Source organism: Bos grunniens, chromosome 13, assembly GCF_055505025.1.
Source record: "Bos grunniens cultivar Pamir isolate PY7600 chromosome 13, Bosgru_T2T1.0, whole genome shotgun sequence".
NCBI classification, from domain to species: Eukaryota; Metazoa; Chordata; class Mammalia; order Artiodactyla; family Bovidae; genus Bos; species Bos grunniens.
In genome coordinates this window covers 12802253-12826442 of record NC_141177.1, presented here as the reverse complement: position 1 = coordinate 12826442, position 24190 = coordinate 12802253, and the positions used below count along the sequence as shown (strand labels likewise).

The following is a 24190-nucleotide window of genomic DNA, read 5'->3' as shown; positions in this document are numbered from 1 at the left end:
GTGGGCTTGAGCTACTCCGTGCCACTGTCCTCATCAAATCACGCACTATGACGGGGTGCCTCCTAGCAGTGAGCTAGAGCTCACTGCTGAACAGAAGGCAATGTCCTTTCGGGCCTCCCCCAGGTCCACACAAAACCAGTTTCCTTCCTGCAGGCTCAGTGTCACGCAATGCCCGCACCGACATAGACCTTGAGTGGCAGGTACTCACATTACTACTGAGCTCTGTCCCCAGCAGCCGTGGGGTCTGGAGGGAGTCATGATGCCCTAAGCCCTGCCTCTGTGTGAACGGGGTAGCCCTGGGCTCCTCTGAATCCTGAGCTGGCTGCTTCCCAAACCCTCAGGCTTAGGCTCAGAGTTTCCTTCTAAGCATCAGTCCTTGCTTAGGACTCTACCTTCCTGGAGTAGCAGCATCTCTCACCGAGGGGTTCTCAGCCCATCCCTCAAGGGTAGACCTTGCTCTCCACCCAGCGTTGCTGCCATGGTGGGATTCTGCATAGTGGGGGCCTGCTAGGAACACCCTTGCGTCTGGGCTTCCTCCCTGACCTGAAGAATTCTTGAGTTGATAACACCAGACGAGACACAAGCCTGAGAGGTTTCCTGAATCCACTGTGCCTGGAGCTAGCTCCCTGCCCAACGCCTCTGGCTTAGATCAGCCATCCAGCCCAGGGATGACAGGGAGTCTGAGCCAGAGCTCCATGCCTGGCACGAGGACCCGAAGTTGGAAACATCAAGGATTATCTGGTAACAAATTCCAGGTAAATAACAGTGATGGCCTCCTTAAGTCTACATCCCCAAAGCCCGCGGTCCTTCCAGAAGGTCACCTACAGGATATGATGTTGCCGTATCGATTCTTGTTGCGGTTTTCGTCCTCTTTAGCTGTGTCCCACGAAGCTGTCTGTCCCTCTGGTAAGGCCTAAACAGAAAGGACAGAGTTATTAGAATGGCTTGAGGTAGGAGCCTTATCTGGGTATAGGTGAGCCAGTGGGGAGACCCACTGTGATGGGTCATGCAGTGTAAAAGCCTGTATGCTCTTGGATGGGGCCTGGGGAAAAATACAGACTTGGCCCCGCTGACTTATTCACCTGTTCGCTGACTCAAATGTTATTGATATCTTTTGTGTGTGAGATGAGATCAAATCTGGTCCAGGAGGAGAGTCATTTGCTTATTCATTCACTTGATGAGTATCTGAATCCCTAATATGTGTAGGGCGCTATTGTAGGTACTCAGAATACAAAGAAATAGAGCCTCTTTTGAGCTTTCAGTTGACTGGGAGACATAGCAAAGGAACAAGAAAACATATATAATTTTAAATAGTAGAACTGCTATGAAGAAAATAAAGCAGGGTAGAGGTTCAGTGATGGGGGAATGAGAATTATTTCAGGTTGCACAGTCTGGAATGGCTTCTCTGAGAAGGTGACATTTAAACTAATTCCTTCCTGATATGAAAAATGCAGCAATGCCAAGAGAAGTGGGGAGTGGTCCAGGCAGAGAGAACAGCGGATGCAAAGGTGGTAACCGAAGTCAAGGATGAGGTGGAGAAAGCAGTGATGAAAGCCATCTGGAGCGGCAGGACGAGTTCAGGCTCCATGAGGCATTGTGGTTGCTGGTAACAAGCTGAGTGCTATTCTGGGTGTGATGAGAAACCACTGGAGGGTTTTGGGCAGGGAAGTTAGCTGATCTGCTGTTTCATAAAGCATATTCTGGCTCGTGTATGGAACGCAGACTCTAGGAGGCCCAGGGAGGAACCAGGGAGATCAGTTAGGAAGGTTTTGCAATAGTGCAGGCAAGAGATGACGGTACCCTGGACCAAAGTGCTGAGCAGCGGATGCAGTGAGAAGGGATTAATTTTAGGATGTTCAGTTGGATATTGCAGGTTTTCGTTTCCCCCCAGAGGCAGACTCAGAAACAAGGATTCTAGTACGAGATTTCTTTGGGAGGTAAGCCTAAGGAACACAGTGGGGCAGCTGGGGGAAGAGTCAGACAATCAAGGGAAGAAAATCAATAGAGGGTAGATCCATGAACAAGTAACCACTGCAACTGGGCTTAATCTCATGGGCCCATCTCCTGCCTCAGAGTTGTCCTCCCAGTGGGAGAAGGAAGTTGGGGTGTTCATCCACCGGTTCCCGTAAGTCACTGTGGAGGTCAGCTCTTAGGAAATCCCTTGGCGCTTCTGTCATGCGCAGTAGGCAAGGTGTGCATATGCTTTTTGTCTTGAGAAAGTCCTGAGGCATAAAGACACAGGAGGCGGGCACTGGATAGGCATACATGGGACCAGTGAGTGGAAGGGAGGCAGGCAGGGCACCAACATGTCTACTTCAGACATGGGTTATGATGGAGAGAGACAGGTGAAGGCTGACTTACAGGCGGTGGGTTGGCAGAACTGAGTGGAGAGTCACATCTTTTACGGCAATGGAGAAGAAACAGATGGGGAAGCAGGAATTAAGTGTTGTGTTCTGGGTATATAAAGTACTTAGAACCATGCCTAGCACTCGCTTCTGAACATGTTCAAAATAATAAGAACAGTGGCAGCAGCCGCCAAGTTTGAGATGATTAGTCAACATCCAACCTGAGATTCTGACTAGGAAGTTGGATACAGAAGGTCAGAGTAAGAAGGAAGGAAGAGATGAGACTCATCAGTTTAAGAGAAAATAGCGACATCCCTGGTGGCCCAGTGGTTAAGAATCTCCCTGCCAACATAAGGGACATGGGTTTTATCCCTGGTCTGGGAAGATTCCACATGCCACAGGGCAGCTAAGCCTGTATACCACAACTACTGAGCCTGTGCTCTGGAGCGTGTGCCCTGTACCAAGAGATGCCGCGGCAACGAGGAGCTCGTGCAGCACCACCAGAAAGGAGCCCTTGCTTGCCGCAACTAGAGAAAACCCTCATGCAGCAATGAAGATCCAGTGCAGACAAAAATAAATACATAAATTAATTAATTAAAAAGAGAAAGAGAGAGAGAGAAGACAGACAAGGAATGAACCATGTGAAGTGACTTAACAGAGTTACCAGCCAAGTATCATGGAAACACTGGGGAAGGAGCAGCCACTTATTTCACAGAGAAGAAAGAGGAACGTTTCAGGGAGCAGGAGCAGCTTCGGAAGCGTGAATGTCAGACCACCTCTTGATTACTGCCCTTCTCCTGCCTCTGGAAGAACAAGTTAGCTGTCCCGCTCGGTTGGCCCCTGCACTGCTTCTGAGACTGGATTTGTCACCTCTTCAGCCTACACAGCTCCCTGTCAGCAGGGCAGGAGAGAGGAGCTCCCAGCCATCTGAATACACCAGCATTCACTGTGCCTACCTATTTCTTACCAGGTCTACATTCTGAGCAAGGAGGAGTCTGTGACCCGATTGGTCAGAAATTCAGCCATTCAGCAGGCGATGTTTTACAGGCAGGCAGGACCACTATCTCTTCCAAGTCCAGACCATTCAGGATGCCCCCTTTTCCGCTTCCAGTCTCCTATGTCTATTTCAAGCCAGCCTAGGTGGGTCTTTTCGTGGTGCAGGAGTTGGCAAGCTTTTTCTATAGCGGGTCAGATAATAGGCGGTATGGGATTGGTAAGTCAGGGAGTCTCTGTTCCAACGACTCAAACTCAACTCCGGTGTTGTGGAGCGAAAGTGAACGCAGTCGTAGACACAGTGCAGACACAGGGGCGTGGCTGCGTTCCACTAAAACCTGATTTACAAACACAAGTGCTGGGCTGGATTCAGCCTGTGGCTGTAGTTTACTGAGCTTTATTCTAGAAGCATGATCATGTTCCTCAGCTAGGCGGTGGCTGGGTAGTTAGAATGGGTGTTCATTCTGTTACCAAGCCATTCCAGAGTGAATGGAGATGGGGTGACAGGTGCTTGCCCGGGCTAAGCCATGTTCTCCAACTTAGTTTTGCCCAGGGTTTTAGACTGGGATAACAGGGCACCTTCCCAGCTATTACTTGATCAGAATGTAGTTCTCTGGGTGTCAGAAACCCTTCGACTTGTACCCTGGAGAAGCAAACAGGCACGAGGCTCTACGCTAAATCTGCGTGTGAAAAAAGTGTTAGGGAGATAAGAGTGTGCTCATTCTGCAAGTGGAGGACTTGCGTCTCCTTTTCCTTCTCTTCATCCTCTGCTTACTCCTCATTGTAATTGACCATCACCCTGCATCCCTGTCATCACCAGCACAGGCCACCTGTAGAATGCAAATGGTTCCTGCTTTTGCATGGAACTCTTCAGAAGCCAGATTCCAGCCTTGGCCTTATCCTCTCATCCCAGCTCTTTCAGGCAACTTGCCAGGCCTCTATATTCCTGGGTCTTTGTAGGGGTTGGGTGTGTTGGTCTCAGTCGTAGTAATGGACTTCCTGGTGTTTATCTAATTAATTACATCCACCCAAAGTGGTGTGAAACCAAGAAGAGCACCCTGTGAATGTTTTCATATTTTTTTTTTTTTTTGGAAAAATAAAAATCTGCTGGCCACCTATTATGTGCCAGGGCTCAGGTTACAGTTAGCTTAAGGTTTCGTAATGGCTGAACATTAGAATTGTCTGTGGAAGCTTTAAAACTCCCAAAGCTGTGGCCCTACCCCAGACCACTAAATTAGCGTCTAAGGGACAGAGATGCCAGTAGTATTTAAAACTCCCCAAGCGATTCTAATGTGTGGCCATGATTCTTGCAATAGTGAATGTACCAAATTTATCAAAAGTGAGAAACACTTTCCCACAAGTCTTCTCTGGCCTTGGTTTTGCCTCTTCCAATCCATTCTCTTGTATAATCAGAGAAATCTTTCTAAACTGTGAATAGGACCCAGTTATTCCCCCTGTCACTGTCTTCAGGATAAATTCCAAACTCTTAAATACAAGATCCTTAATGATTTCACCCTGGCTGCCCCTCCAATCTCATTGCTTACCCTTAAATCAATATATCAATGATTAGCAACTAAACACAATGCCACAATTTCAGGTGTTATAAACTTGTGAGACTGACTAGACACATGCTGTTCCCTCTGTTTGAAGCTTTCTCCCACCTGAGTCTGCCTGGTAAAACTCTTACATATCCTTCCAAACCCGGTTCAAGCACCTTCTCTTTTGTGAAACCTTCCTTGCTTACCTTCCCACCATGCCACTGTGTCCCAGCTAGTCAGTTACTTCTGTTATTATACGGACTGTTTACATCTGATGATTTGAATATCTTATCTAGGTAACTTACTCTAGATAAGTGGTAGCATCTTATTCACGATGGTATCTTCATAAACCAATGCTTTGTATTTCATATGTGCTTGAATCACCACCTTTGAATAAATGAATGGATGGATAGATGAAAAAAATAGTGGGTGAGGTGGATGCTGTGCAGACAGAAGGCAAAGATCCTGGAATCTGAGAACTGGAGGTGACCTTTAAAATAAGTTGTCTGTGCTCCTTCCTACAATGGGCTTCCAGGCAGCTGATAAAGTGATCCCTAACATCTGCTATTTGGATGCCCTCAGTGATGGAGAGCTCACTACACATAAAAGCTTTTTGCTTCACTTTTGGACAGATCCACTGGGGCTTTTCATTTACCCTGTTTCCATGTCCCTTGCCTTTGCCCTGATCCATGGGGCCCCTCGCATGCTCCCTCTGCACTGCGACACTGCAGAGGTTTGAATGTCCCCGTCCACCCCCTGGGTGAACACAGGCGTATGTCCACCTGGGGCCCGGGATGGCATAGTTTGGAAGTCCTTATCCAGGCCATGCTCTTCAGGATAAACCCAGTGTGGTGATCTCCTCTGAAAAACCCTAAATGGTCCTGATGAGTTGTGCTGAGTGGCACTTCTCCGTAGAGACCACAGAGACTGCTGGCACAGCTCTGAGAGCCTCTGTGTCCCCCTGGGAGTGGGGAGTGGGGGATGAAGGAGAATGGGTGGGCCCGGGGGCTGGGATGATGTTGACAAAGGCAGAGAGGAAACACCGAGGAGCTGCCCAGGAGGGAGTGGTTATGACTCCTTAAATTGCAGACTTTGATCACACACCCATTTCCATTTTTAGGGAGCTACAGTCTAATAGGGGATAATCTTAGGAAGGGAAAAAACACGAGGGGGTGAAAGTATGAAAGGGAGACTCCTCTCCATCTTCAAAGTGAGCCAGCTGAGGGGCATTATTTTTGCATTAGTGGCTAGTTACAGTAGATTGACCAGGGAATGGTGGCAGTCATTAGGAGCTAATCACATTCTTTTGAAACCAAAATTGCCATCTCATTACATTCATCCATTATCAATCTCCACTTTCCTTTTCTCACCCACTTCTCCTGAGAGTGCTGAGCTCTATTTTTACACTTTTCCCTGAGTGTGGAAATGCTTCTAACTCCTCTGGTGTTGCTTTTCTCAGGCGGTCAGGTTTTTTCAGTCCTACAAGGTACATTTGGGGATGCCTGCCTCTCTGGAGGCAGCTGTAGCAAAAGGATTCAGATCAGCACAGTGAAGTCCGGAAACAGGAAATGACTGACCCAAGCATACATATCAGGTGAGCTCACCTTCCCTTTACCCCTTCTTCTTTCCTTTCTTTCCTGGTGACAATCTGAGTACCAGGACCGTGCTAGGTCCCAGAAATAATAAAAATGGACATGGCAGATGAGATCTCATGGGCTTTTTGTCTAGTTGTATGAAGATGCAAACAATAAACAAGATAATTCTTACTTACGACAAGTGCTACAAAGGCAGCAAACAAAGTCCTGGGATAGACAGTGACTCAGGATAAGGGACCAAGTTAGGCTGGCTGAATCGGGCAGGACTCTGAAAAAGTGACATTTGAGAAGGAAAAGCGCAGCCCCTGACTTCTGGGAGCTGGCCTGGCACTCCCAGCTGGACCTTGGTGCTTTCCTGCTGAACATAATTTCCCTGAATGCCAACATTAGACACGGCAACTCTGAGACCCAGATGGAGCAAGGCAAAAACACGACCACTCTGTGGTTATGCTTAGTTGCTCAGTCGTGTCCGACTCTTTCTGACCTCATGGATTGTAGCCCAATAGGCTCCTCTCTCCATGGAATTCTCCAGGCAAGAATACTGGAGTGGGTAACCGCTCCCTTCTCCAGGGGATCTTCCTGACTTGGGGATTGAACCAAGGTCTTCAGTACTACAGGTGGATTCTTTACCATCTGAGCTACCAAGGAAGCCTATTCTAACATAAACAAAGGCAGGAATACTGTCCATGCCAAAACCCATCCCTATCCTGGCTCCTATGAGTGACTGCTGCTCCTTGTGCCAATTTCAGCTTTAGCCTCAAGCTTGTGCCCCTTCTAATAAGATTTACTAAGGTACCCAATCCTACCACTTCCTGATGGTGTCCAGTAGAACAAAGCTCCACATCGCCTAACACAGCCCACGTCCTAGAAGTCCTTTCTGACATCCTCTTCCTGAGATGTCCCACAGTTTCTAGGTCTAGATTGTTCAACTCCAGTAGGTCTCACGGTTGAGCTGAAAAATAGATGATAAGCAGAAGCCAGCCGTGACAAGAGCTGGGGGAAGAATGTTCCAGAATGACAGTGGGTACAGTGGCCCTGAGATGGAATGAGGTTGGTGTGTTCTGGAAATTGAAGGGAGGCTCTCCAGAGTTGAGAGAACGTAAGTGACATATCATGAGGATGGTGTGTTGCTCAGTTGAGGTCTTGTGAACCACAGCCAAAGATACAAGATATTTTAAGTCAAAGGGGATACTTTGGACATTTTTTTTTTTTTTAATAGGGAGGCTAACCAGTACCAGTATCATGACAAGTGGCTAAGAGCACTTGCCTCTTGAACCCTCCCTTTATCCTTCTTGACAGGCTTCATAGACTGCAGGATAAGATTATCACCTGTTACTTGTCCCAGATCAACTCTTCTTTTGGTTGCATTCCACCCACCCACCCACCCACCATCCCTCCCAGTCATGGAGCTGAGGTCTTCTGGAGCCAGTGGGAGCTCAGATCCCCTGACCACACGTCTCAGGCTTCTACTGCCCGACTCTGCTGTATCATAGCACTCTGTAAGCTACCATGGTCTCCCCCATTCACACTTCAATCTCCTGTTAGAACTGAGAATTGGCCCTCATGCTTGCCTGGCTGATTCCTCTTCCTACCTATTGGTTTGATCCTATTGAAATATGAAAGTCTTTTCTGAAACTTGCCACCCTTCTTTGGACACTCTGCTCAAGCCTCCTTGAGTTAGGCCCCCAGCAGTAAGACATCAGGACACAGGGCTTCCAAGAGCAGCTCACCTCCGATCCACAGCTGAGAGTGCCCTGATCCATTCCTTTCACCTGTTCATCCACTAACCTTAGCAGATTCTGTTACAGCTACGATGCCCGCCTTACTCCCTTCAGCCTGGCTATATCCCTGGAGATAATTGGATATGATATGCCCTGGCATGCAGCAAAACCAGGCCCAGACACTGTTGACCAGGCGGTTCCTGGCTGACGTTCCAGGGCACAGCTGAGGGCTTGCTTCCTCCAGGATGAGCCCACCCTGCCAGGTTTTCCCTGGGCAGGAGATCCCATGACTCTCCCCATTATTCCACTCTTCTGGTGCAGGGAAGACCCTGGACAGTCTTCACCAAGGAGGAACCATCTTACCTGGGTCTTTCCCTCATGTATAGCGTGAAAAAAAAAAATCTCTGGCCAAGCATATGAGACAGGGACAGGCAGAGCTTTGCAAAAGGCAGACAGACTAGAGTGTTTGCATATTTTTACTGCCAATCATTTCACCACTCCAAATCTCAATGAACTTTTCTGACAGTTAAGTCAATAATGAAACCTTCAGGTGAGGGGCAGAGGGGAAGACTTGACTACACAGGGGCAGCAAGTAAATCTTTTGCTGATGGAACTCTTCTGTATCCTGATTGTTTGGGTGTTTACATGACTCCATGCATTTGTTTAAACTCATAGAACTGTACACACTGCATCCCTCCAATAAATATTGTAGCATGTATTAATAAATTAAACATAATACACCCCTGGAGTTTTACAATGATTGGTGACGACCAGAGATAGTGCTCACAGGTAGCTGGCACATGACAGGTATTCAGACTCTTCTGCCCCAAGGATAAGCTATCAAGCCTCCTGGGCTCACTCCCAGAATTCATTCTCCTGCTTCCTACTGAGCAGAAACATACAGTTTATTGTCACCAGATCAAAGACAGGGGGCTCCCTGAACATCCTTCCTGGTTTGCCTCAGACGAAAGGGGTTCCCAGGATGCAGGACTTTTGTTTAAAACCGGGACCATCCTGAGGTCACATGCACACTGCTATATTTAAAATGGATAACCAATGAGGATCTGTTGTACAGCACGTGGAACTCTACTCAGCGTTATGTGGCAGCCTGGATGGCAGAGGAATTTGGGGGAGAATGGATACATGTATATGGATGGCTGAGTCCCTTCGCTGTTCACTTGAAACCATCACAACAATGCTAATTGGCTATACCCCAACACAAAATAAAAAGTTTGGAAAAAAATAAATAAAAGCAAAAAAAAAAAAAAAAACCAGGGACCACCCCAAACAAACTGGGACAAGTTGGTCACCCTAGGTACAGGCAAGACACATATTCAGGGAGTGAGAAGGAGTTTCATCAGTCATTGGAAGCCTAAGGTCTGGTCTCAACTGTGGTCCAAGAGTTTGATAAATACCCATGTTTACTGAAGACCATGGTTAGCTGATGGATGGCAAGAGACATCATGGATGGTTGTACAGGTTGTACATAACTCAAAATCATCACACCTAAGTGAACACCATGCATCTGGTAGGCATGAGAGATTTCTGTACATATTATGAACATTTTCTGGAAGGTGATAAAGTCAAGTATCTTGAGACAGGTGTATTTTTTGCTATTTCACTCTAAGGTGCTCTTTGAGTTAGCAGTGGCCCTGGCAGAGGCCATGCTTTCAACAAATGCCTCCTCCTCTGCTGAAAAGAGCACACCTCAGAGATTATAAATGTGGACAGAGAAGGCAGGGGAGGATGACTAATGACGTCTGCTCAGAGTGGCATCAGGAGAGCAAATATTATTGTGTGCCGTGTCACTAAGTAGACGGTAATTTATGAGTTCGGCAGGAGATGCTGAGTTGAAAATCAGATGGCAACAAGATGGGGGTATTTGTCTGTGACAGAAGCTTGGAACAAGCAGAAGAGTTGAACATGTGTCTGCATAGAGAGTCACAGAGCTCTCTTTAAAAGGCCCCATTAAAAGTGACACGATTTCCTTTAAACGACAAATTTTAGGTCAGTGGTTCTCACACTTTAGTAGGGATCCAGACAGTCTAGAGAATTTGGTAGCATGCAGAGGCCTGCACCCTGTCCCGCATCAGTGAACCAGTGTCTCAATGTTCTTTACTAATTCCAGGTGGTTCTGACACATAGCACCGTTTAAGAACTGCTGTTCTGGGGGCTTCCCTGGTGGCTTGGTCATAAAGAATCTGCCTGCCAGTGCAGGAGACATGGGTTTGATCCCTGGTCTGGGATGATCCCATACGCCGTAGAGAAACTAAGCCTGTGTACTAAAACTACTGAGCCTGTGCTCTAGAACCTGGGAACCAAAACAACTGAAGCCCAGGTGCCCTAGAACCTGGGTTCTGCAGCAAAAGAAGCCACAGCGATAAGAAGCCTGTGCATGACAATGAAGAGGAGCCCCTGCTCTCTACAACTAGAGCAAAGCCCACGCAGCAAGGAAGACCCAGCAAAGTCACACACAAATACATAAATAAAATCATACATATAAATAAAAAAGGACCACTGCTTTAAAGGACCACTGCTTTGGGTAGGAAGGTAGATGGAATCAGCAAATTCCTGGGGAAGATTGACCCTAAGGACACTCTACACACCTACAGAGATAGCCCATGGATATAAGGGTCTTTCTGTGTCAGTTTCTTTAAGAAATACTGCCTTTTAACTTTCTGAATGGAACTATTCTTTTCTTAAAAAAAAAATTATTATTTTTTTTTGGCTGTGCTGGTCTCTGTTGCTGCATGGCGGGTACCTCTAGCTGAGGTGAGTGAGGTCTACTCTTTACTTATGGTGTTCAGTTCAGCTCAGTTCAGCTGCTCAGCTGTGTCTGACTCTTTGAGACCCCATGGACTGCAGCACACCAGGCCTCCCTGACCACCGCGAACTCCCGGAGTTTACTCAAACTCATGTCTGTTGAGTTGGTGATGCAATCCAGCCATCTTGGGCTTCTTATGTGGCTGAGCATGGGGTCCAGGGTGCGCGAGCTCAGCAGGTACAGCTCGTGGGTCTAGAGTGTGGGCTCAGCAGTTCAGTGCACAGGCTTAGTTGCCTCGTGGCATGTGGGATCTTCATGGATCAGGAATGGAACCTGTGTCCCCTACATTGGCAGGCAGATTCTTAACCACCGGACCACCAGGGAAGTTCTGGATGGAACTATTCTTATTCACAAATTGTTTTCACCAGTACTTTGCAAATCAATTACATTAATACTTGGTATTACTATACTCAGCGATCAATACAAAGAAATAGAGGAAAACAACAGAATGGGAAAGACTAGAGATCTCTTCAAGAAAATTAGAGATACCCAAGGGAACATTTCATGCAAAAATGGGCTCAATAAAGGACAGAAATGGTATGGACCTAACAGAAGCAGAAGATATTAAGAAGAGGTGGCAAGAATACACAGAAGAACTGCACAAAAAAGATCTTCACGACCCAGATAATCATGATGGTATGATCACTCATCTAGAGCCAGACATTCTGGAATGTGAAGTCAAGTGGGCCTTAGAAAGCATCACTATGAACAAAGCTAGTGGAGGTGATGGAATTCCAGTTGAGCTATTTCAAATCCTTAAAGATGATGCTGTGAAACTGCTGCACTCAATATGCCAGCAAATTTGGAAAACTCAGCAGTGGCCACAGGACTGGAAAAGGTCAGTTTTCATTCCCATCCCAAAGAAAGGCAATGCCAAAGAATGCTCAAACTACCGCACAAATGCACTCATCTCACATGCTAGTAAAGTAATGCTCAAAATTCTCCAAGCCAGGCTTCAGCAATATGTGAACCGTGAACTTCCTGATGTTCAAGCTGGTTTTCGAAAAGGCAGAGGAACCAGAGATCAAATTGGCAACATCCGCTGGATCATGGAAAAAGCAACAGAGTTCCAGAAAAACATCTATTTCTGCTTTATTGACTACACCAAAGCCTTTGACTGTGTGGATCACAAGAAACTGTAGAAAGTTCTTCAAGAGATGGGAATACCAGACCACCTGACCTGCCTCTTGAGAAATCTGTATGCAGGTCAGGAAGCAACAGTTAGAACTGGACATGGAACAACAGACTGGTTCCAAATAGGAAAAGGAGTATGTCAAGGCTGTATATTGTCACCTTGCTTATTTAACTTGTATGCAGAGTACATCATGAGAAATGCTGGACTGGAAGAAACACAAGCTGGAATCAAGATTGCTGGGAGAAATATCAATAACCTCAGATATGCAGATGACACCACCCTTATGGCAGAAAGTGAAGAGGAACTAAAAAGCCTCTTGATGAAAGTGAAAGTGGAGAGTGAAAAAGTTGGCTTAAAGCTCAACATTTAGAAAATGAAGATCATGGCATTTGGTCCCATCACCTCATGGCAGATAGATGGGGAAACAGTGGAAACAGTGTCAGACTTTATTTTTTTGGGTTCCAAAATCACTGCAGATGGTGACTGCAGCCATGAAATTAAAAGACACTTACTCCTTGAAAGGAAAGTTATGACCAACCTAGCTAGCATATTTAAAAGCAGAGACATTACTTTGCCAACAAAGGTCTGTCTACTCAAGGCTATGGTTTTTCCTGTGGTCATGTATGGATGTGAAAGTTTGAATGTGAAGAAGGCTGAGCGCTGAAGAATTGATGCTTTTGAATTGTGGTGTTGGAGAAGACTCTTGAGAGTCCCTTGGACTGCAAGGAGATCCAACCAGTCCATTCTGAAAGAGATCAGCCCTGGGATTTCTTTGGAAGGAATGATGCTGAAGCTGAAACTCCAGTACTTTGGCCACCTCATGCGAAGAGTTGACTCATTGGAAAAGACTCTGATGCTGGGAGGGATAGGGGGCAGGAGGAGAAGGGGACAACAGAGGATGAGATGGCTGGATGGCATCACTGACTCGATGGATGTGAGTCTGAGTGAACTCTGGGAGTTGGTGATGGACAGGGAGGCCTGGCGTGCTGCGAGTCATGGGGTTGCAAAGAGTTGGACATGACTGAGTGACTGAACTGAACTGATTACTATACTATTTTCCAGATGTTTCAGAGAAGAGAGAAGAGCAAGATGCTGGCTTTACCTCCAAGAGGCCTATGGTTTGCTGGGAAAGCTCATACTAGGATACCTCTATTCCTCCCATCCCTGCGTCTGTGATCTCAGAGACCCCTGAATCCCATCCCAAGCTATAACCTGTTGGCCCTGTCCACACATTTTCTCCATCTTCACATGTGAGCTTTTGGGAGGTGTCTCTGGGTCAACAGCTCTCCCCTAAACTTGAGGTCAGCTAGAATTAAGGGGTGGACTGGCAAAGGGTATGTTAATTGTTTTTTTTTTTTTTTTTTGGTTAATTCTGTTCAGGAAAACTGTGGAAACTTCCTATTTATCTCCCCAACTAGTTTCATTTTGAGTTTTATCATTTCCTAGACAGGCATCTTTGTTTCCCATGTAAGAGGTGACTTGCAATATTTCAATCCCTTTATGTTTCTGAGCCCCTAAATGTGTGGTTTGCTTTGTCATGCATACTTTTTTTCAACTCAGCCTTCTTCTTTTCTTCAACTCAGTGTCTCATCTTTTAGAAAATTTCTAATTGTTCTTGAAGAAATAACTGACAAAAAGCAAAACTAAACAACAAAACCTGCTTTCACCCTGGACTGCCCTTTCTCAAAGCATGCTAACTAGAGTTCTTTTATATAATTACATGGTGTGGTAAGACCATGTGCTTCCTTTAAAGTAGGGTCTTTACTGTTTTTATCTTTCTAACTATCCCCAGTACTCTACTCAGTGTAAGGTACTCAGTAGGTACTCAATAAGTGTTTCTGGCCAAATGAAGCATAAGCATATATCATCAGGCTTCAGGAGTCCATGATATATAATAAACATTTCACAGAAGATAAAACATGGACCCAGAGATGGAAGAGTCTCACACAAGTCTACCCATCGTGTCAGGGGCAAATTGAGAACCAGGGCTTGATTCTCAGTTGAGATAGTTTTCTATGGTAGCACCTCAAAATTGCTCCTTTGATTGGGGAGGGTTCCAATTAAATAGAAAATATCTATTTGCTATGTTGTAAACAGAATACCAAGTGGAAAAATAAAAATAAGCTCAAAGGAAAAGTTTCAGTTAATAGTCTCTTGAACATGAGCCCTTTCTTAACAGGGAAAACTTCCAAGTCTGAAACCACATGATGTGTTTGGGACACCTCTGGAAATGGCCTACTTTCTCCTTATTTTAATCCATGGAACATGGACTGAAATAAGCAGGTGGAATCAGGTCTTTCTATTTTGGTCATTATGAGTTTCCAGAGCTGGAGAACAAGCATGGTATTCCCTTTCATGATTTGGGCTTCTGCCACTAATTCCCTGTGTCCTTACCCAAGAATCACTTATTTGCAAATTGAAGAGCTGGACCAGAACCCAGAGGTTACCTACAGTGGGATGTTTTGTGACTCTCTTACCAAGAGAAGGGAGGAAAAAAAAAGTTGTAGAAGCAGAAGGTCGGCTCTGTCTTTGCTTGGGTGGCTCTGAGCAGAGCAGAGGGCACCTGGGGGTGATTTGAAGCATCCATCTCCATGGTTACACTCCATCAAAGCTGCCCGCCCAACACCACCCACAGACGACTAACAAAGATGGCAACACTGGCCACTGGCTTCACCCCACACAAGCCACGCACACAGCGTGTCTGCCCAGAGCTGGAAGATGAACAAATGTTTGCTCTTCATTAGGCTGTATCATATGCCTCACAGCTGTTCCTTGTTGCCTTAAATAGTCTTAATGGAGCTGTAATAACCAGATACCTTCTGGTTTCCCTACTGGGCTTGTTCTATTCATTATGACAACAGGCTGGCTGGATTGGACAGGGATTAACACAATTCTCTTCCTTCTCTCCATCACAAAGTCACCGCATCTTCTTTCCCAGCATCCTTCCCAAACTTGATATTCAGCTGACCCTGATGGTGGCTGGGGTTCTAGGACTCACAGACAAACCTAACTCTCCAGTCAACATCTGTTAACATTTGATGGTACACTTAGGGTTTCTGTTTTATAACTGGGGGAAGCTGGGGGAATTTGGGCTGGGGGTGATAGGAAGGGGAGGAAGGAAGACTCTGAGATCCAAGATCATGTGCAGAAGCCCCTTGACTTTAATGTGGCTGTGTTTCAACAGCAGGGTAGATCTGAGGGGTCACCACATGCTTCCATAGGCAACGAACGTCACCAGCAGTCAGTTCTGCGGGTGAGGGCAGGGGTCTGTGGGCACAAGAAAGGCAAGTGCTGGGGACTCCATGGGTCTCCTGAGACCAGCGACTCTACCTTGAAAGTACATTAGAGTCATCTGGAGAGCTTAGAAAATATTGATCCCTGGATCCCACTTTCAGAGATTCTGATGTAATTAGTCTGAAAGATGGCCTGGGTGTTGGTGTTCTTAAAACTTCCCTGGGTAATTCTAACATGCAGTCAATGTTGGAAGCTTCTGATCTGTATGGGAAGTGCAGTTAATTTGCCTTAGGCCTCCTTGAGTACTTAGGAACACAAGGCCCCCTGGTCAGTCATGGCAGCTAAGGCTTGAGACACAACTAGCAGGGTGGGAGCCCCAGAGAGTGAAGTCTAGTGGAGATACGGGTAGGATGGAGGAGCCACCTTGCCTGGACAACTGGTTCCTACTGAGACTTCCAACCCTGCACGGACAGAGCACTCTTTGGATCCCTTTGACCAATGCCTGCACTCTCATTGCATAAATATGAAAAGGGAGGCCTAGAGAGGAGGAGTAATTGGCCCAAGGTCACCCAGATACTTAATGAAAGAGACAGGACTTGAACCTAGGCATTCTGACTCTCAGTTTAGGACCAGTCATGCATTATTTCAAGTCACTGAACTTAAAATATAGTATATATTCAAGTTTACATGCTCAAGAGAACAAGATGATTTTATGGCTCTATATGAAAGAATGTGTGTGGGCTTAACTGGGCTCAGGGCCCAGTCTCCTGGTTCAGGCAACTTCATACTTTCCTTGAATTACTGTTCTAGCTGCCTACTTGTCTCTGGTTCCCCTGCTCTGGTCTGCGACAAAGAGTTGCATCCAAAATGTGAATCCAACTTAAAAAATCCTGCTTTTTTCAGTAGCTCCCCATTACTCCTGGAGTAAAATTCAAACTCCTCAGCCTGACAAGACCCCCTTTCCCCAACCCCATTACTGTTAACAATTCCAGTCTCATCTCCTTCTATGCTCCCTCCTACTTCTTCAGCTTTGACTTAGACTTCATGTCTTCCAGAAAGCCACTGGCCATCCAACCTCTCAGGCTAGGCTCAATGCATGCCACCCCCACGGGTTCTGATAGCACTTCGTTCAGTTCAGTCGCTCAGTCATGTCCGACTCTTTGTGACTCTTTGTGAGGTTGCTCAAACTCATGTCCATCGAGTTGGTGATGCCATCCAACTATCTCATCCTCTGCCATCCCCTTCTCCTCCTGCCTTCAATCTTTCCCCACATCAGGGTCTTTTCCAGTGAGTCAGTTCTTCACATCAGGTGGCCAAAGGATTGAAGCTGCAGCTTTACCATTAGTCCTTTCAGTGAATATTCAGGGCTGATTTCCTTTTGGATTGACTGGTTTGATCTCCTTGCAGTCCAAGGGACTCTCAAGAGTCTTCTCCAACACCACAGTTCAAAAGCATCAATTCTATGGTGCTTAGCTTTCTTTATGGTCCAACTCTCACATCCATACATGACTACTGGAAAAACCATAGCTTTGACTAGACAGACCTTTGTCAATTAATAAATGTCTCTGCTTTTTAATATGCTGTCTAGGGTTGTCATAGCTTTTCTTCCAAGGAGCAAGCGTCTTTTAATTTCATGGCTGCAGTCACCATCTGCAGTGATTTTGGAGCCCAAGAAAATAAAGTCTGTCACTGTGTTCATTGTTTCCCCATCTATTTTCCATGAAGTGATGGGACTGGATAGTGCTCTGAGGATGCTTCTATTGTGCCATTTTACTAAATAGTGAACTAGTCAGTTTATATGCCCATCTCTAAGAATAAGCTCTATGAGCTCAGTTGGTAAAGAATCTGCCTGCAATGCAGGACACCCTGGTTTGATTCCTGGGTCAAGATCTGCTGGAGAAGGTATAGGCTACCCACTCCAGTATTCTTGGGCTTCCCTTGTGGCTCAGCTGGTAAAGAATCTGCCTGCAGTGCGGGAGACCTGGGTTCGATCCCTGGGTTGGGAAGATCCCCTAGCAAAGGGAAAGGCTACCCACTCCAGTATTCTGGCCTGGGGAGTTCCATGGCTTGTATAGTCCATGGGGTCGCAAAGAGTCAGACATGACTGAACAACTTTCACTTTCCCCATAAGGCAAAGACTGTACCTTGTCTCCTCAGTTCCTGGAGACCAGTATAATGCTTGGTCCAGGAAAAGTGCTTTAACATCTTACAGTTGAAATGCTGTGAGACTGAGTCCTCGGTCCTCATCTCTGTCTATATTCACTGACTTTGAACAGCCACATATCATCTCTATGTCAATGATTCCCCAGATTTTCTCCAAAGTCCAGGCTTCTTTTCCAAATTCCAATCTCATACATCCAGCTACCCACTCTTCATCTCCACTAGGATATCTATTGGACAGCTTAGTTCAAAAAGGAACTCCCCATTCCTTCCTTATCCTCACTGTTCCACCTGCAGGTTCCCATCTCCACTGGTGGCAACTCCATCCTTCCAGTGTCTCTGATAACAGCCCTGGAGTTACCCTCGACTCCTCTGTTTCTCTCAGTTGCCATGTATAATGTGTCTGTTGGCTCTTAAAATACATGCATAGTGCAACCACTTCTCACCACCCCTGCTGCCACAGTCCAGGTGAGTCACCGAGCTCCTGCAGTGGCCTCTCAACTGGTTTCCCTACTTTTACACGTTCTTTCCTTTGTTTCCATTCTTCAAATAGTAACTAGAATCAGTCTTTCAAAATAATGTCCGGAAATTATCACTTGTCTTCTCAAAGCTCTGCAGTGGCTTTCTATCCCATTCAGAGTAAAAGCCTAAAGTCCTTATAATGGCTTATAAGGCACTATTTGGTCAGGCTCCTTTTATTTTTCCAACTACACCTTCTATTACTTTTTCTCCACGCATACTCTGCTTACTCCATGACCTCCATGTACATGCCAGATATATTACTCCCTTGATCTGGACTCTTACTCTGGATATTTTTCACAAAGTCTCTGCCCACATCTCATAATTAAAGACGGCCCTTTCAGTCTCTTTAGGGTTGGAACCTCTTTCACTTCATGTTCCTGGAATATACCCTCTCCCTTCCTTGTACTCTTTCATTTCCCATGGTACTTACTTGTGGAAGATTGTATAAGCCACAGATTATATTTTCCAATTGCTCCTGTTTTGTATTACCTTTTAGAATCTTGCAGCTGCCCCTCCCTTCAACAAGAGATGGAGTCTAGGGACTTCCCTGGTGGCTAAGTGTCCAAGTGGCTAAGATTCTGCACTCCCAGTGCAGGCAGCCTGGGCTTAATCCCTGATCAGGGAACCAAGATCCCACGTGCTACAAACTAAGAGCTCATATGCTGCAACTAAAAGACCCCACATGCCACAAAGAAAGCGGAAGACCCCATGTGCCGCAACAAAGACCTGGTGCAGCCAAATAAATAGTAATAACATACATTTTTAAAAAAAGGGATGGAGTCTAATTCGTCTTCCGTAGAATGTAGGCAGTTATTGCTTGCTTATAACCAATAGAAGGTGGTAAGAATGTTCTGTGTGGTGTCCAAGTGTAGGTCACAAGGGGTAACACACTTGCCACTTTGTTCGCTAGCAGGCTCACCAATGGAGCCCTGCACCACCACGGAAGAAGTTCAAGGATCTTGAGGCAAGCATGCTGTGAAGAAGCCAGGCTACCTGAAGAGGCTGAGTGTAGGTGTTCCAGCTGGCTATCCCAGCTGAGATCCCGGATGACAGCCTACATCAGCTGGTAGCCATGTGAGTGAAGACACTTCCAGACCACTTCAGCCCTAAGCCATAGAGCCTTCCAAGTCAAGGCTTCAGACATCACAGTGTAGAGACAGACTATCCCTGCTGTATCCTGTCCAAATTCCTGATTCACTGAATCAACATGCATGATAAATTGGTTGTTTTACATCACTAAGATTTGGGGTAATTTGTAACACAGTATGTTTTTACTGTCTACCATACTATATTATTTACTAACACATTACAATAAGTTATTGTAAAATAACAACCTTATTAAGTCTATTGTTTATTTTGAGGTTCCTCTGCTAGAACACAAGTTTCACAAGGACAAGGATCTTCGTCCGTTTTTGTTCTCTGGCATATCCCAGATATCTAGAACAGTCCTCGGGAATAGTAAATACTCAGTAAATATTTAATGAACAAATTTGTAAGTGACAGAAAAATTTAACTGAATTTTATAAGACACAGCTTGCTACAGCTGAGAGGTCTCTTATATGTCAATTTGTCAAATCCACTCATTTGTATGAAAAAACTGAGCAGAGTAGGGGAGTGACAGGCAACAGAGCACACGGTGTGTGGCTCCAGAGTAGGCCTGGAGGCCCGGGGATCTTCTGTCTGCAACAGGAAATGGCCTTCAGGTAGATGTGTGATGCTTTGCTCAGTCTGCAGCTTCCAGACATCACAGGAGCCTTGACGATCAAAACAACATCCAGCTACAGTCTCCGTTAGTGGAAAGACGCTGTGGAAAGATTCCTATTAAGTAATGTTTTCCAATTAACCTCCAGTTAATCAGGAAATACTGTTAACTAGAAGCTAAGCATTCAAGCTAACTGATTAATATAATTTGAAACGATTGAGGGCAAGTCTAGTCTACTTAATGCTATTTCTGGTTGAAGTCCAAATGATGGAACAACATGGATTGTTTTCTCTTTCACTATAAAAGCAGTTAATTTCCATGCTAGAAAGTTTGGAAAATATAAAAAAGCACAAACACACACACCAAGAAAAAAAATATCAACCCAAATTCCACCACACAGGGATGGATGCTTTTAAAAGTGACATCATTCTGGGTGTCAATGCACCAAAATTGTCAAATATATTTGTATTTCTGTTTTCAAATTTTAGATTGCAAGTTCTTAGAACAGTGTTTCTCAGGCTTTGACTACTTGGCCCCCTTTCAGATAAGTCACACAGATCGATCCCTTAATGCTATTTGAAAATTTAAAACAAAAATTATGACTGATGACTTATTCAACCTTCAGGATATTGACTATAGCTTTATAAACAACACACCCTCTCCTGACATTCACTCAGCAGACAGATCTACACAAGTGAGTGCAAGCGCATACGTGTGTCCCCCTCCCCCCATCACACACGAGTTCAGGGCTCGGGATTGAGGCAGGAGATAGACGGGCCCCAGGCTGAGCAGCTCCAAACAGTCTCCCCCTGACACTTCAGAACAAGAGGTAACAACAGAGCCCTGCTTGAATAAAAGATAAGCTGATCACATTTTTTCTTGTTCTTGTGGTCAAGGAGACATCCCAGACCACATGTGAGCAGAAAAGATACTCAGGGGTCAGAGGAAGGAGGGGGGTGCCAGCCCATAATATGTCCTGCCAACCTCCCAGAAACCCTCACACTAGAAAATTCAACCCTCACACTAGAAAATTCATCTTGGCTGAAAGATGTGCATGCACATTGGAGAGGGCCCTGAGTTAGACCAAATATGGACATGAGCAAGATGACTGGCTGACAGGACCTGGAAAATTCCCCCATATAAGAGAGCTAAGCCACTCCTATTGGGCGAAAAACTCTGAATCCACCTGTGGATTCTTCCACATGTATGTCACTTCTAATAAACGCTTTACCTGCTTCACAATCTTTGTCTCTTTGCTGAACTCTTTTTTCAAAGCAGACAAGGACTGAGGTCCTGCTTCCAGCTGCTGTACCCCACAGCCCCCTGAGACCAAGATCATTCAAGCAACCTCCTAGGACATAAGGCCCAGGGAGGCGAGGTGATGGGACTATCTCCTGCAATTCTTACCCAATATCCTCCCAAAATTTATAGATTGAATATGTGAAGAATGCTGTTTCACTTAGACCATATTTGAAATTAACTGCTAGCTCTCCTGAGCTGGTAATTACTTACATTCATTGACATAAACGTTTTTGTTCTCATAAATGTGTCAAACGTTCCCCTTGCTACCATGTTTTACACTCTCATAAAGTTTTAGGACCAGACAGGCTCTTAGTAATCATCGTATCCAAACTCTTCATTCAACTAATAAAGACTTTTAAAAGTCAGATTGCAAAACCAGAGGCCGTGCAGTTTGTTGCATTGGAATCTGGACCCCTCCCCCATAGTCTGGCACAATTTCATGACCTCACACAGCTTCTGAAATACTGCTGTGTAAGCTCTTTCTCAGAATACAGTCTGAGAGTTAAACTTAGTCCTCAGTACCAAGAATTGCAAATGCGTAGCATCTGAGTCAACGCATTTTCACTGCACACACTGAACTGAACCTAGCATATTTGGGCCACATGCTGCATGTGAAACAGAAAAAACACACCACCACCACAAGAAAACCTAGTGCAAATAACCCAGAGCTTGGCACACAGTAAATGCTCAAAAGATATTTTGGGAAAGAAGGAGGAGAAGGAGAGAGAGGAAAAGAGAAGAAAGAGATGTTCTTTCCAAAGTTGCTTGCAGCTGTATTCTGACTGGCACAGGAAGGGTGCAAAATTCCTCCAGGGGAATGAGATGCTCTTTAGGGCAAGAAAACATCTTAATGAGTTTCTCCTTTTTTCATTCGATTTTTTGTTTGCAAAAGGTGAGGCCTAATGGGCAAGGAGTGAAACAAAAGGAGTGAGATAAAGAAAGCTAAATTGTTCCACATAAAAACAGTAAAGGGAGTGTGGGAGTTCTCTTTTGGCTGCTAGAAAAAAAGGAGGAGGAAAAAAAGGAAATTTTGAGGACACTAAAAAGAACTTTGGGGAAGGAAGTGGATAGAGACCTGTCAGGTGACCAGAACCTCAGAAGGACTTGCATTCAGGTGCTTCCTGTACTGCAATCCTGTGATTTCACAAACCTCAGTAACAACTGCTACTCACAAGTCCCTGGCAATAGGGACAGGCTGGGGAACAAGGTAAGGGATGTCCAAGGCAAGGATGCAGAGGAGGTACAGAGAAAGGGGGGATGGCGGTCACCAGATGAGATATTGACTGGGGGGGTGCTGAAAACACAACAGCAGCATGGCCATGAGGCAAGAGGCGACCAGGAGCAAGCAGACCTCCTAGAAATCACTGGAAGGCAGGGGACATCTCCTGGTTTTTCTTCAATGTGTAGGATGGGGGCTCAAGCCATTCTCTCTTCCTATTGAAGGAAGATGTGACTCCAAACTGATGTAGCAGATCTGGGTGGGAACTGGGACAGTGTATTTCTGACATGCTGCCGGGACTGCTGATGCTGCTGGACCAGGGACCATACTTTGAGTAGCGAGACCAGCATCCAGGAGGCCTCTGCGCCCACCAGGGAGTTTCCTGCAGGGTGGTCTCTTACCTCATACTCCTCCTTGAACCCGTAGCCCTGGCCCCTCTTCATCTGCGTGATGTGCTGGAGCAGGTCAGCCACCCGGATGGCGGGCTGGAACTGGTCCCGGGGATAGCTCATCTCCACAGGGTCGCAGGCTCGGTAGGGGTGAGTCTGGATTGTGAGGGTGGGCTGCGCCAGCTCCCCGCGGCTGCCATCTGCTTCAAAGAGAAGGAGCAGAACAGGCCATCACCTATAGGAGCTTTGTCCTCTGTCCTCTGTCCCTCCCCCAGCTTGACATGGGGAGGACCAAGGGAGCTAACTCAGGACGGCTGATCAGGGAACTTCAGAAAGAACAGAGATGGTGGTTTCCCTGGCCTGGCTGTAGTGGCGGGTTTAAGAAAATAAACAACCAACCAACCAGTGACACAATAACCTGCGGTCTGTTTCTACTTCAAGGGTGCATCTTTAGGGAGTAAAGCCAAGCTTCTGGGCTGGCTGTCAGCTCTGTCCGTCCTCCAGACTTGTCAGGGTGGTCGTGGCCAATCCAGGCCAGTCCAGAACCAGTGAGAAGCCGGCAGGCTGGATACTGGGAGCACCCTCCTGCAGCCTGCCTGGAATGTCCTGGTGGTCCCTGGAGATCAGAGCTACTTGTCTGCTTCTGGTCCATTTGACTGTATCCTTGCGACCTGGTTTCTCTACCAGTTTGTTTCCTTCAGGTTGTAACCTGGGAGGCACTGGAGCCAGTCTTGGATCCACAGTAAAAAGCAGGGACCCTCACCCTCTCAGCTGCTCTCTCCAGCTATGGCATCTGCAGTGTGATCATTTTCTGCCTACTGTCTGATTTCCCCAGCAAGTAACACTCTTAATCCAGGAGTGGTGCTGTACCTACCTCACCAGTAGAGAGGCCTGAACCTCCTCCTTCAGCTACTTCTCCCAGGCCCGGGCTGTATACCTGATCTCCTCCATCACCTCTCCTTGGCATAAGATCTATAATCTCCCCTGCTAACAATCTTTAGACACACTGAATTGAGTTCACTGCCCGGTATTAGTTGGGCCACCCTCAAAACTGATGCCTGTTGAGGGTGGAATTTGAATTCTTCTGCTCCCCTTGTACCAGTAAAACCACATTCTTACCCTCTGAACTCCCTGCCAGCCACACACCGTCAATCTTCTAGGGCCAGTGCATCTCATCCAGAACCATTCAGGCTTGGTCTCTCCTCCCAGAGACGTGGACAGTCTATGCCCCAGACCACTGTGTTTGTGATGTGCATGATGAGGACTGCCAGATTTAATGTGTCTCACCCAGATGTTTTCAGACACTGCAAGGCACCAAGGCAGACCCCACGAGGTCTATGCCACACTCATTTCCTGGGAGGTTTAGCATGTATTTCCTCATTTTCTGCAACCTGTCTTTTCAGAATATCTTTCAGTTTGTCTCGATGTCACAATAATCCATCAAACACTGATTCTGTAAAAGTGAACTTTCCTCCTATGCGTTGCCGTGAGCAAAGCTGTTCCTTGTAAGG

The 24190-nt window shown here is 46.1% G+C and overlaps 1 protein-coding gene across 31 annotated transcripts in view; it reads right to left on the bottom strand.

The window, feature by feature from the left end:
- PTPRT (protein tyrosine phosphatase receptor type T) overlaps positions 1-24190 on the bottom strand; it is a 1155226-nt gene that overhangs the window by 72973 nt on the left and 1058063 nt on the right. For 14 of the 31 annotated variants that reach the window (XM_086331755.1, XM_086331748.1, XM_086331752.1 and 11 more), the window contains 2 exons: positions 22692-22882; positions 826-913 (listed from right to left, as the gene is read on the bottom strand). In XM_086331755.1, the coding sequence (XP_086187881.1) occupies positions 826-913; positions 22692-22882 (279 nt within the window). Of the gene's footprint in view, positions 1-825; positions 914-19405; positions 19872-22691; positions 22883-24190 lie in introns of those variants that run through there. The other 17 variants (XM_086331749.1, XM_086331754.1, XM_086331751.1 and 14 more) reach the window with 3 other exon arrangements.